This window comes from Penaeus japonicus, unplaced genomic scaffold, assembly GCF_977035675.1.
Source record: "Penaeus japonicus unplaced genomic scaffold, GWHDUDI00000001_assembly GWHDUDI00000006, whole genome shotgun sequence".
In the NCBI taxonomy this organism is placed as follows: Eukaryota; Metazoa; Arthropoda; class Malacostraca; order Decapoda; family Penaeidae; genus Penaeus; species Penaeus japonicus.
Window position 1 is genome coordinate 36,903,012 of NW_028234408.1, and position 14,524 is coordinate 36,917,535.

Here is a 14,524-nt window from a genome sequence, read left to right on the forward strand (position 1 = left end):
GAAGGCCGCTTTACCAGGAAGCGGTGTGTGTAAGAAGGATCTGCTTATCAAATGTCATTTCTGTAGCCCATGGTGACTCGCATGACTGGAGGGGAAAAATTAGTAATTATCGAAATTTGTCTTAAAAATGGAAACAACATTACCACGGTGCAAACAGTGAAGTTCAAGCAACGTGGGTTAGAAAGAGAACAGTCACTCAAGGTCACCCAACGAGACAGGATTGGCTGTGCATTTTACCGTTGCTTTTTACGTATTGCCTCTTACGTCAATGGCCACCAGGAAGTCGGGTGCAAGATCGGATCTCATTACTCAACGCTATTTCTCACATTAGACAAAATCTCCACAACGCTGTACAATATATGTGGTTCTCTTTCCTTCCAGGTACACCGCGATGGCTGCGGAACCTCTTAGGATCGATGGGAATTTCTTTTGTTTTCTTTATCACTCTCATGAAAGTCCGCCAGTATCTGTTGCGGATATTGCTAGCCTACAGGGGATGGATGTGTAAGTAAAGAGTGGTTGGGTTAACTATTTTTGTTGTTTGTGTTATATCTTTGTTACTTATGTGAATGTTGTTGTTTTTCACATGAGTTAGACTTGTGCTTTCGCACGTGTGTGTGTGTGTGTGTGTTTGTGTGTGAGAGAGAGAGAGAGAGAGAGAGAGAGAGAGAGAGAGAGAGTAGTGAGTGAGTGACATAAATGTCTGTGCGTTTGCATTATCGTGAGGCTTATCCAAACACTTCCGTTTGCACAGATGAGAATGTTCGGGAAGTTTCCATAAAAACCAAATTATGGGGACTTACGGTCAAGTTCGTGTCTGGTTACCAGCCATCGCTGTACTCGTGCCAGCGTTCTCTGCCCAGGATGCCTGTCCCTCCTCTGGATGAAACACTCAGTAAGTACGGAAAGTATTTTTAAAAGACTTTCGCCTTTAATCCGACAAAACGCCACAATGTTTATGAAATGGAAGAAACTACTACTTCCGATAAACCTTTTTTTGTGCGCAGTGAGTTTTTTTTTCTCGTTATCAAACATATAAAATCCTAATCGCTCTCGAGAATATAATGAAAGGTACAGTCCAAGACCTCCGTTGCATTAGAAGAAGATCTAACTCGCAGTATTCCTTCTGCAGGCAAACTCCTCGACAGCCTGAAGCCCTTGTGCTCCGAGGAGGAATTCAAGCAATACACGAAGGAGGCGGGCGACTTCGAAGCCACCATAGGACCCAGGCTGCAGCGCCTCCTCCACCTGAAGTCGTGGTGGGCGCCCAACTACGTGTCAGATTGGTGGTGGGTGTACTCTGTGACTTGGTTGTCGGGGATTGTGAAGCTGGGATTAGGGAAGGCTGTGTGTATGGTGTGGGTTAGTAAGTTGAAGATTTAAAGTATTGTGGAAGTGGAAGTATTGAAGACTGAGTATTGTGAAGGTGGACGTACTGAAGACTTATTATTGTGAAGGTGGAAGTATTGTTGATTGTGAGTATTGTGAAGGAGGAAGTATTGAAGATTTAAAGTATTGTGGAAGTGGAAGTATTGAAGATTGTGAGTATTGTGAAGGTGGACGTACTGAAGACAGAGTATTGTGAAGGTGGAAGTATTGTTGATTGTGAGTATTGTGAAGGTGGACGTACTGAAGACTGAGTATTGTGAAGGTGGAAGTATTGTTGATTGTGAATATTGTGAAGGTGGAAGTATTGAAGATTGTGAGTATTGTGAAGGTGGAAGTATTGAAGATTGTGAGTATTGTGAAGGTGGAAGTATTGAAGACTGAGTATTGTGAAGGTGGAAGTATTGAAGATTGTGAGTATTGTGAAGGTGGAAGTATTGAAGATTGTGAGTATTGTGAAGGTGGAAGTATTGAAGATTGTGAGTATTGTGAAGGTGGAAGTATTGAAGATTGTGAGTATTGCGAAGGTGGAAGTATTGAAGATTGTGAGTATTGTGAAGGTGGAAGTATTGAAGATTGTGAGTATTGTGAAGGTGGAAGTATTGAAGATTGTGAGTATTGTGAAGGTGGAAGTATTGAAGATTGTGAGTATTGTGAAGGTGGAAGTATTGAAGATTGTGAGTATTGTGAAGGTGGAAGTATTGAAGATTGTGAGTATTGTGAAGGTGGAAGTATTGAAGATTGTGAGTATTGTGAAGGTGGAAGTATTGAAGATTGTGAGTATTGTGAAGGTGGAAGTATTGAAGATTGTGAGTATTGTGAAGTGGAAGTATTGAAGATTGTGAGTATTGTGAAGTGGAAGTATTGAAGATTGTGAGTATTGTGAAGGTGGAAGTATTGAAGATTGTGAGTATTGTGAAGGTGGAAGTATTGAAGATTGTGAGTATTGTGAAGGTGGAAGTATTGAAGATTGTGAGTATTGTGAAGGTGGAAGTATTGAAGATTGTGAGTATTGTGAAGGTGGAAGTATTGAAGATTGTGAGTATTGTGAAGTGGAAGTATTGAAGATTGTGAGTATTGTGAAGGTGGAAGTATTGAAGATTGTGAGTATTGTGAAGGTGGAAGTATTGAAGATTGTGAGTATTGTGAAGGTGGAAGTATTGAAGATTGTGAGTATTGCAAAGGTGGAAGTATTGAAGATTGTGAGTATTGCAAAGGTGGAAGTATTGAAGATTGTGAGTATTGTGAAGGTGGAAGTATTGAAGATTGTGAGTATTGTGAAGGTGGAAGTATTGAAGATTGTGAGTATTGTGAAGGTGGAAGTATTGAAGATTGTGAGTATTGTGAAGGTGGAAGTATTGAAGATTGTGAGTATTGTGAAGGTGGAAGTATTGAAGATTGTGAGTATTGTGAAGGTGGAAGTATTGAAGATTGTGAGTATTGTGAAGGTGGAAGTATGGAGGTTGTGTGTGTTGTGAGGAGTATTGAAGATTGTGGAATTGTGAAGTGGAAGTATTGAAGATTGTGAGTATTGTGAAGGTGGAAGTATTGAAGATTGTGAGTATTGTGAAGGTGGAAGTATTGAAGATTGTGAGTATTGTGAAGGTGGAAGTATTGAAGATTGTGAGTATTGTGAAGGTGGAAGTATTGAAGATTGTGAGTATTGTGAAGGTGGAAGTATTGAAGATTGTGAGTATTGTGAAGGTGGAAGTATTGAAGATTGTGAGTATTGTGAAGGTGGAAGTATTGAAGATTGTGAGTATTGTGAAGGTGGAAGTATTGAAGATTGTGAGTATTGTGAAGGTGGAAGTATTGAAGATTGTGAGTATTGTGAAGGTGGAAGTATTGAAGATTGTGAGTATTGTGAAGGTGGAAGTATTGAAGATTGTGAGTATTGTGAAGGTGGAAGTATTGAAGATTGTGAGTATTGTGAAGGTGGAAGTATTGAAGATTGTGAGTATTGTGAAGGTGGAAGTATTGAAGATTGTGAGTATTGTGAAGGTGGAAGTATTGAAGATTGTGAGTATTGTGAAGGTGGAAGTATTGAAGATTGTGAGTATTGTGAAGTGGAAGTATTGAAGATTGTGAGTATTGTGAAGGTGGAAGTATTGAAGATTGTGAGTATTGTGAAGGTGGAAGTATTGAAGATTGTGAGTATTGTGAAGGTGGAAGTATTGAAGATTGTGAGTATTGTGAAGGTGGAAGTATTGAAGATTGTGAGTATTGCAAAGGTGGAAGTATTGAAGATTGTGAGTATTGTGAAGGTGGAAGTATTGAAGATTGTGAGTATTGTGAAGTGGAAGTATTGAAGATTGTGAGTATTGTGAAGGTGGAAGTATTGAAGATTGTGAGTATTGTGAAGGTGGAAGTATTGAAGATTGTGAGTATTGTGAAGGTGGAAGTATTGAAGATTGTGAGTATTGTGAAGGTGGAAGTATTGAAGATTGTGAGTATTGCAAAGGTGGAAGTATTGAAGATTGTGAGTATTGCAAAGGTGGAAGTATTGAAGATTGTGAGTATTGTGAAGGTGGAAGTATTGAAGATTGTGAGTATTGTGAAGGTGGAAGTATTGAAGATTGTGAGTATTGTGAAGGTGGAAGTATTGAAGATTGTGAGTATTGTGAAGGTGGAAGTATTGAAGATTGTGAGTATTGTGAAGGTGGAAGTATTGAAGATTGTGAGTATTGCAAAGGTGGAAGTATTGAAGATTGTGAGTATTGTGAAGGTGGAAGTATTGAAGATTGTGAGTATTGTGAAGGTGGAAGTATTGAAGATTGTGAGTATTGTGAAGGTGGAAGTATTGAAGATTGTGAGTATTGTGAAGGTGGAAGTATTGAAGATTGTGAGTATTGTGAAGTGGAAGTATTGAAGATTGTGAGTATTGTGAAGGTGGAAGTATTGAAGATTGTGAGTATTGTGAAGGTGGAAGTATTGAAGATTGTGAGTATTGCAAAGGTGGAAGTATTGAAGATTGTGAGTATTGTGAAGGTGGAAGTATTGAAGATTGTGAGTATTATGAAGGTGGAAGTATTGAAGATTGTGAGTACTGTGAAGGTGGAAGTATTGAAGATTGTGAGTATTGCAAAGGTGGAAGTATTGAAGATTGTGAGTATTGTGAAGGTGGAAGTATTGAAGATTGTGAGTATTGTGAAGGTGGAAGTATTGAAGATTGTGAGTATTGTGAAGGTGGAAGTATTGAAGATTGTGAGTATTGTGAAGGTGGAAGTATTGAAGATTGTGAGTATTGTGAAGGTGGAAGTATTGAAGATTGTGAGTATTGTGAAGGTGGAAGTATTGAAGATTGTGAGTATTGTGAAGGTGGAAGTATTGAAGATTGTGAGTATTGTGAAGTGGAAGTATTGAAGATTGTGAGTTTTGTGAAGGTGGAAGTAATGAATATTGTGAGTATGGTATAGGTTATACAATTTGAAGATTTTAAGTGCTGTGAAGGTGGAAGTATTAAAGATGGTAATTATGATGAAGGTTGACAAGTTGAAGATTGCCAGTGTTGTAAAGGTTGAAATGCTGAATGTCATGCACATTGCAAAGGTTAAGATGAAGAAGATTGTGAGAATTGTGGAAGTTGAAAAGTTGAAGATTAGGAAAACAAACTTTTGTTGTTTGCTCGTTGCAATGCATTGGTCATTTAAGAGCAAGTTTTGAGAGAGATCAAGTGTTGAAAAAGTTGTCTTTTTTTGGGGGTAATTTTCATATTATTTTATTTCTTTCTTTTTTCAGGGAGAAATATGTGTACCTGATGTCACGATCACCCTTAGCAATCAACTCAAACTACTATGCCTTAGATCACTATATATGGACTCCCACAAATAGACAGGTATGTTGCCAATAGCTATTATTATTTTGGCAATTGTTTACATTTACATGTATATTCTATCCCTGTTCTAATAATGAGTGACAGTGTATCATTTCGTATATTTGGTATTAACTTTATGAAGTAACCAGAATGTTTTCACCTACTGATAATCGTTAATAATTACTTCCAGGTTTCAAGAGCAGCTAATGTTGTCCATTCCATTTTGTACTTCAAGCGCCAAATAGACAGAGAAGAGCTTACGCCCCTATTGTTACGTAATACCATTCCTGTGTGTATGGCACAGTATGAAAGACTCTTTGCTACTGTTAGGTTAGTAGTCGGAAGATAATCAGGTTTTGTGTTTGATAAAAGAGTAGTCAAATAACCTTTGGATTGTGTTAATTTCATACTTTTGACGAACTTGCCAATCTCTATGAAATATATGTATATTGAGCTTAGAGGAAGAACATAAGCCCCCTTCACCCTCAAAAAAAAGAACAAAATATATGTATGTGTTAGTGTATTTATGTATGTGTGTATATATGTGAATATGAATATAAATATACATATATATATTATATATATATATATATATATATATATATATATATATATATATATTATATATATATTATACATATATATATTATATATATATATATATATATATATATATATATATATATATATATGAAAAAAAATATATATATACATATAAAAATATATAACATAGACAGATTCAAATAAAAGGACCATCAATTTAGGAAATTCAATGTTAGCCAAATATCAAATGCCAACTAAGAAAGGAAAACTGGAAGAATATGCTGGTACACATGAATAAGGCAATGCTCCCCTTTTTTGGCAGTCATTCCTCTAGATGTGCTCTTCATACAAGATTGATATTGTCAGAAAACTAAATTCTAAATTTAAACGTTCTGTATGTGCGCCACAGGGTTCCAGGTGAAGAAATAGATGATTTGCTCCATTTTGACTCAACTGAATCTCGACATGTTGTGGTGTGGAGACAGGGACTCTTCTATCAGCTCAATATATATGATGACAAGAACCAGATCCTGTCTCCTGCTGAGTTGGAAAGACTCTTCCAAGACATTATTGATGATGCAGACAAACACAAAGGTCAGTAATTGGATATTTAGTGGATTATGAAAGTTAATTTTATCTGGAGTATGTTAGGTATAAGTCACAATACTTCAAGATATATATATGGTGGTTTTTTTCCTCTTTATAGAGAGCAATGTGTAAAAGCAAATGTTTCTGTAGAGTATGAAAAAAAAAAAAAAAAGAGATAGGGAAAAAAAAAAAAAATTATTTGATAAAGTTAGAATACAAATCTGATAAGGAGACTAAAGAAAAAGAGCCTAATCAGAGATGAATGTAACTATTTGTCTTTTGAACAGAGAGTGTAAGTGAGAGCGAACGCAGTGTCGCTGCCCTCACGGCTATTGATCGAAGGTCATGGGCTAGAATCCAGAAGCAGAACTTTACATCAGGCATTAACAAGGACAATATGGATCTCATCTTCAAGGCAGTATGCATGGTGAGGTTTGAAATGGGTTCTTTTATGGTTCTACTGGATGATTTACTGAATTATTTGATGTTCGCACACTGTAGTTCACCTTGAGTTATGGTTGATTAGGAATGCAAAGATAAAAGAAAAACATTGTTAGCACTGTAGCATATTTTTTAGAATGCTGTATCCATGTTTTGAAGTTTATATCATGTGTGAAAGGTTTAAGATCAAAATGTAATATACCTCATGAAATAGATTGATAGATATGATAGAGTAATGGTAATAATCAGGGGTATCTTTAATGCCAAAAATGTGAATCTGCTTACCTTTAGCTTTTAGAGAATATGAGCTTTGGATTCAACCATTATAAAGAAGACCACTTTATGATAAAAAAGTATCTTCATGCTTATTCACTCAGCACAGCTAAACTGTGGAGGAGGAGTGCCCCCCCAAAAAAAAGAAACGAACCCAGAGGAGAGCTTGTAGAGGAAGGCGTGGAAGGGCAAGAGGGAAAACCGGGCCGGCATAAAGGCAACTGACTGAGACGCTAATTCTTTACTTTACGTTTATTCACTCAGCACAAGCTACTACAACTGGTTATTTACAAGAAGAATAGATTTTAAAAAACCTTAGAGAATATGATCATTAAGTAGGATGTCTTATATATTTTTCTCTCTTCAGGTTGTTCTCTTTGACAAGCCACCAGAGAGCATTGTAGACAAAGGTAAAACTCTCCTGCATGCTGATGGGCGTACCTTATGGTAAGTTTGAATTATTTCCATTTCTGTTTTTCAATTCTTTTGTTTTACTTTCTTTTTTTTACACACTTGGGTTAGTTCTTGTACTCTGAATTCTTTAGTTTATTTACTTTTGTCTTTTTTTTCATATTACGTTTGTTTTCTAAGATAAATACTGACTGTAAACTAATCTTTTCTGCCCTAAATTTTGCAGGTTTGACAAGAGCGTCAACTTATGCTTCTTCCCTGATGGCCAGTGTGGTTTGAATGTAGAACATACAATGGCCGATGCACCTGCAATGGGCCATGTCTGGGAATATGCAATGACCATGGAGTGAGTGTTACTGTATTTCTTGTACACTGTTGTTTCTAATACATTTTTCATATCTCATACTTATACTGAGTGATACTGAGATATGGTAGAAAAAGTTTTTATGTTTAGTGAATAGTTGTTAACACTTACCAACAATCACTACACTAGTACTCCAGAGTTTAGATACAATCTTCCAGTAGAATAAATCCTTTTTGTTGATTTAGCAATGATCAGTATCAGCTGATGCCCAGACCTAATGACAAATCTATTGTTCAACAGAGTGATTGAAAAAAGGTATCTCGACAATGGACAAGTGATGCCCCCACCCAAGTCTTTCAAGCAGAGCCTTTACTCCCCACCACGACGGATTATTTGGGACATCACCGATGCTCTAGAGAAGGAAATCAATAAAGCTGTAGTAATGAACCAGAAGGTAACTTAGCTACTTGTTGCTATGTGATTTTTGTATGCATTCTTTGTGTGACTGATTGATTAAGTATACATATGAATGTGTATGTGTAATTATGTACTTGAAGTAAATGAAAGGCAGTATCATACTATTGCATATGATTATTAGTCTCATCATTAATTGTAGGTGTTTTATATCATAATTTAGCATCAGATTTTACCTGCAATACTTTTTTCCAGAACAATGAGGATCTAGACCTCGAGATCCGTAATCATAACAAGTTTGGCAAGGGTATTATCAAGAAGGCTCGGGTTAGCCCTGATGCTTTCATTCAGATTGCTCTTCAGCTGGCATACTATCGTCACACGGGAAGGTAAGTCATTTTTGACGGGGAAAATTACTGTCATTAGACACTTTGTATGCTATTATACAGTCAGTAGTAGAAATATTATACAGTATGGATGTGTACGATAACCACATCACAAAAAGTACATGTTCACATGTAATGGTAATCGTATGACAAGACCTAAATCCATGCTCTTGGAAATTTCAGATTCTGCCAGACTTATGAGGCCTCAGCAACAAGGCTTTACCAGAATGGAAGAACAGAAACAGTGCGGTCATGCTCAGAGGATGCTGCAGCCTTCGTGAGGTATGAGGAGAATGGGTTTTATTTGTTTGTGGAAATATCATTTTGGAAGCGAGAATGATTTATCATGATAGAGAGTTTGCAAATATCATTGATGTGGTATATGATATGCATAACACTTTTTTTTTTTTTTTTTGTCTAACATATATTATAATCTAGAAATGTGTAGATGTATATGTAAACTTCTGTTTATCATCAAAGTTCATCTACATATAACATACAACCAAACACATCACTTCACAAATTTTGCAAATCAAAAAGTTACAGAACATCACCCAATATTAGTAAGAAAAAAAAAAGAAAAAAAAAAAGCTCAAGAAGGATTAGGTGGAGAGGCCACTCTTTCAGGACTTGTGATCCTTTATACACATTTTTGGTGTGAGGAGGCAGGCAGCCTTCTCTTATGTCGCCAGGAGTTGTAAGTTCCTTTTTTCAGTGCTCTTGTAAATTGTATGTGCAACATGAGATTGTAACTGATAAATATGATTAGTGTTTGATAATATCTAGGTAATGGTGAATGAGCACTAGCATGTTCTTAAATTAGTCATGATGTTACTGACTGTAACATATTGATCAGAGGACAGTAAGAAAAGATTTGTGACTAAATATAGTTTAAATAGATGAGCACTTGTTGCATGTTTGTTTTAGTGAAATAAATAATTACTGTATTTAAGGGCCAGAACTACAGGTTTTGTGTTTAGGAAAAATTCAGGAAGGAAAAGCCTATGGTACAGATATGTTTAAAATAGTTACCGGTAATAGTGCAGCCTTAAAATACAGTGTGGAAATAGGAAGTATCATAGAATATGCTTCTTGAAAGACCCAATGGTCATCTGTATTGCAAATTCTGCCTCAAAGGGTAGAAAATCGTAGATCATTGTCTTTTCAAGCTTATTTGTGATATATGCTGAAGAAATCAGAGGGAAGGAGTTGTTTGTTTAAAGGTATTTGTTTCACGTTTCCATCCCACTAAAAGCTGTTTTGTGCCAGACATTGTGTATCTCCCTTTTTCATTATCTCATACCTTGCTCCAGTCTTTCAAACATTGGATATATCATACACTGAAAATGCTACCTCATCAGTGGAAGATAAAGTATTAAGTGGAAGTGTAACAACTGAAGCAAAATAGGGTATTAGGTAATTGCAGAAAATCACAAGTCAGGAGAGAACTTTCTTCATTATGTATTTTCAATATATGTTATACAGTTTAGAAATTAGTCTTATTTAATGTACATGAACGGGAAATGACCCTACTAGAAATTTAGATCCTGATGCATGAAGATGCTCATGAAATATTCAGAAGTGTCACAAATTACCAGTTAATGTCACCAGTAAGCCAAAGATTAGAAGAACATGCATTGGCTACTTTCATCATTGCACAGAAATTAATTTGATACATAATTTTCAGATGAATTGATCCAACTGCTACTCGCATATGAAAAGTCCTTAACTTAACTTGAGATTATTTAATATTTTTAATAATAGTATCCATTAAGTGCTTAATACACAAGAAGGTACAGAACATATGGTTAAATTACTTTTCACCCTGGGAAAGCCCATGAACAATGCCTTTCTCACATGACAAGGATTTTAAAGCAAGTTAAAGCCCTAGAACATGTAGAAGGAAATACATTGTTCAAGCTTTAAATATGGAAGCTCTTCTTATAACATCTATATATCACATAGATGACCAGAATCACAGCAACGGCCATCTTGGAATTTTTTAGTAAATAAAGCTTATAGAGACAGTTAGTTACTGAAGCCCTGGCTAGTCTAACCTAAATCTTGACAGAATCCTTTGGAGACAAAATTAACAAGAACAAAAGCTAAGAGTAATTACCAAAATTAAAACAAATATTCAAAATTTTACTCTCTTGTTATAGGACTCAATTATTCGTATTGATATACATATTGAAAAATGAACTGGTAGATTATACCTCTAACTCGCAAAGGTAAAATCATTCATTCATCATTTATACACACTGCATTATATATATTTTTTTTTTTCTAATTAAGGAGATTAACCAATTAGTTCTCTTCCACAGAGCAATGGTTAGTGGGAAGCTGCCGAAGGAGAAGCTGTTACACTTGCTTAGGGTTGCCGGAGAACGACACCAGAAGCTGTACCGCGATGCGATGAATGGCAAAGGGATTGATCGCCACTTGTTTGCTCTTTATGTTGTGTCAAAGGGTCTTGGTTACGTAAGTTGCTGTTGCCTTTTCTAAAAAGCTTTTTAAGTTAGTCATGTTTTTTTTGTTTGTTTGCTTTTCTTCTTCTTCTTTCTTCTTCTTTCTTCTTCTTCTTCAAATGCAATAAATATGGAGGTAAAATATATTGAACTTGCATTACAATGTGATGCTAATGTTTGATATTTACCTTAAAATTAATCACACTTGGTATTTGCACCACAGGAAAGTCAGTTCCTCGAGTCAACGATCAGAAGGCCTTGGACATTATCTACATCCCAGCAGCCTCAGCAACAGATCCAGGCAAATACCCCCGACATAAACTTGGAACCTTTTAGGAAAATGGTAAGAAAAAGTGGAAATGATAGATAGCTTCAGTTACTATGATCCATTGAGTAGTTTGATAACATATTTTACTACTTATTGCTGTTTTCAGTTATTACTATAGGTTATTGGGGAGGAAATAGGTATATTTTTTTAGGTAGGTGTTAGACGGGTAATATCACTGCCAATAACTACAGCTTGTTATCTTGGAGGAGATAATTACATTGAAGTCACTAGAATTAGTTGGCAAAGTGTACATACAACTTGTACCTGTAGGGAATGTGAAAAGGAAGACAAGCAGTGTTCATCCCTTTGGTTTCTTTGAATATGGATAGTGAGAAAACAGATTATATTTGAAATACTTAGGCCGTTTATCTCTTCCTTAAACTAGTATCCTTGGTAATTGTCCCAGCCTTGTCTAAGACATCAACTTTCTGCGTGTTGAAAGTAATGTTCATTTTTCTCCCTTTTCAGTGCTCTCCTGGTGGAGGTTTTGGACCAGTATCAGACGAAGGATATGGTGTCTCTTACATGTTACCTACAGAGTATAATATCTTTTTCCATGTGTCATCCAAGAGGTCCTGCTCTACCACTGACTCTAGGAAGTTTTCAGACATTTTGTTTAAGAGTATGGACGATATGCGACTGCTATTCGACAATACTAAACTTGAGTAATAGCAGGAGTGACTTACACATTGTAAGAATAAAAGATTCTGTGAATACAAGCCTGCAAATGATACTAAAGGGTAGTCTTTCAGTAATTTTATACATTTGAAAATTGTATTATGACTATACAGATTTTTGTATTTTATCGTTGATGCTCTCTCATAAGATAGGCAACTCAAGTTTAGTCGATAAGACAGATATAAAACTCAGAAATTACCTATTGCTCCCTAGTCAGCTCCCTTAACCTCTTGATGCCAGATAACCTTTAAGGACATCATGGCGATTTCAGCATTTCCACCCACCAGCAGAGGAACGTCAGCTTGTTGCCGTTGAAATTGCCACAACATGTACTGTGCTTGCCGTCGGGAAGGAGTTAACTATGGTGGAAATGAAATGTTGACCTATTTTACTAAGTAATCGTACAGTATATTATAGTGTATGACATTTCCATTCATGGCTCTTCCATTGTGGGAAGGCAATTATATATATAGACCCATAGAAATTTTCTAAAGAGATATATATATATATTCAAATTAATGTTTCTCTATGAAGTAATTCAAGTTTTAGTTATCTGCTGTCTTTTAATGTATAAGTATCATGTTGGAGTCCAGATGTTTAAAGTCTTGAGCATTTTACTGTTCCATGATAATAATTTTTTCTTGGTATACAAGGTCAGTTGATCTGGTAAAATTCCATTACGAGATCCATTATATGTGACTAAAGTAGGCGCTTAGTTCATTCTTTGCCTGTACAATATGGAATTATAAGAATATCTAATTTAATTTTTTAAGAGATGCTAATTTTTCATAATTGAATTAATGCCAAGTTTCATGTGTGTTCCTTTTACTATACTTTTAATAATGACAGTGGCAGTTTTGCCATAATCAGCAATCATTATGCTGGCCAGATTTTGAATTTTAAGTTCAAGTAATAATGTACATTTTATATAAGATCACATTCAATAATATGTGGATAAGTTTTCATTCATATTTAATGTTTGTATACCTTTATGTATGTGTGGGTGTGAGTAATAATGCTTTCTTTAAAATATATAATTAAATGTTGTACAACTGAAGAATGCTTGTAGGTCATGCTAGCAATGAATGATTTTCAAAAATTTTGCTATAAAGCATGACTCATCTCAGAGATATTTTTAGAACTTTCCTCGTTTGAACTAGTACTTGTTTGTGATAAAGGGATTTGAGATTCTTATGAGTTTTTAGTTTTAATTGTTCTGTGTTAGACAAAATGGTGTTGATTATTGAAAGAACTTATGATTTTGTTATGTTTTCTTAGTTATTTAGATTTTAATTTCCTACAACAAATGTAGAAAACCAATGATTTAACAAACACTACATTTAGTGTTTAAGTTTCATTACTTTGAATGACTGAATAATCCAAGATCAATCAGAATAAGAAATATATTGTATTATTTTTACATATTAGTTTTATTATCATTTTCCTTTCCACTCATTATGTTACAATTTCTTATCTTATATGTCCTACATGAAGAATCCTAGAGATTTCCCTTTAATACCTGGTGGGTCATACAGCCGTGCCTCAATTATCCTAAAACCTTGGGACCTGATTGATACTAAATGCTTATGTGATGGTGTTAAAAGTGAGATTTAGTCGTTAATAAAGGCAGTTCTCAGAGCCAGACATCCTGGGGTACTTTCCTGTTACTAGTTACCTGTCTTGGTGTAACAGGTGTAGAGACTGACTCGGGCCCTGGCACTTGACAGATGGTAGGGGCCTTGTCGAACACTGATTTTAACACCTTTCTTGTTTTCCTTTCTGCATTTTTCAAAAGTCAAATGCATCATAGAATCTCCCTTGATACAATCTATATTTTGCTGTCTGTGTGGGAATATCATTTCCATACTGTGAAGATAATATACACATTCATATGTATTTGCTGAAGTGTTTTTGATATCTTTCTTATTATTAGGTTCTATAGCAGGCATAGATACAAGAGCTTTGGGACTATGAGGTGCCAATGAGCTCATCATCTGTTCCACTCATTTGGTTGCTCTTTTGTCTGTCTTTCCACTGTACTGAATAAAGTTCATGTCCTTGCTGAGAAATCGCCTATGATCATTTATATTCCTGGTCCCAACACCCCATAAAGTCCATGTGACTCCCTCAAGCTCTTCTTCCTTAAAAAGGATACCAATATCTATAGACGTATTGCTTATCCTTCTGAATTTTTATGTTCCCACCATATTAAATGACTTTTGGGTACGTTGTATATTAGATAATGTAAACAATTATGGTTGTATTAGGAACAGCAGAAGTTTCAGTAAGATGGGGACTCTCAAACACATTTTAGAAGCCATCACAAAATTGACACAAAGTCTATATTTATATCCCACTTTATGGTTATGTCAGCAATGTTTTCAACAGTGATTTGCCAAAATTACAGGCAATAGTGTATGCATGTTTATAGGTATGTGCACACACACACATACAGGCACAAGTGTGTTTGCGCTCGCGTATGGGTATGTG

General features: G+C 35.6%; 1 protein-coding gene across 1 annotated transcript; it reads left to right on the forward strand.

Annotated features, from left to right (window-relative positions):
• Window positions 1-381: 381 nt before the first annotated feature.
• Window positions 382-13,454, forward strand: LOC122252740 (carnitine O-palmitoyltransferase 1, liver isoform). The gene is made up of 15 exons (XM_086537964.1): window positions 382-504; window positions 755-895; window positions 1,133-1,289; window positions 5,125-5,221; window positions 5,391-5,530; window positions 6,153-6,337; window positions 6,619-6,758; window positions 7,413-7,492; window positions 7,683-7,802; window positions 8,061-8,214; window positions 8,430-8,563; window positions 8,744-8,842; window positions 10,885-11,041; window positions 11,252-11,371; window positions 11,825-13,454. The coding sequence occupies exons 1-15, from the start codon at window positions 417-419 to the stop codon at window positions 12,023-12,025; spliced, it is 2,013 nt and encodes a 670-aa protein (XP_086394090.1). The 5' UTR covers window positions 382-416; the 3' UTR covers window positions 12,026-13,454.
• The last annotated feature ends 1,070 nt before the right edge of the window (window positions 13,455-14,524 follow it).

Excerpts from the sequence above, each read along its gene's own strand:
- LOC122252740 (XM_086537964.1), top strand. The coding sequence starts at position 417 with ATGGGAATTTCTTTTGTTTTCTTTATCACTCTCATGAAAGTCCGCCAG. Across the intron at positions 1,290-5,124 it reads AACTACGTGTCAGATTGGTG|GGAGAAATATGTGTACCTGA; the intron begins GTGGGTGTACTC and ends TTCTTTTTTCAG. Across the intron at positions 6,759-7,412 it reads TCTTCAAGGCAGTATGCATG|GTTGTTCTCTTTGACAAGCC; the intron begins GTGAGGTTTGAA and ends TTCTCTCTTCAG.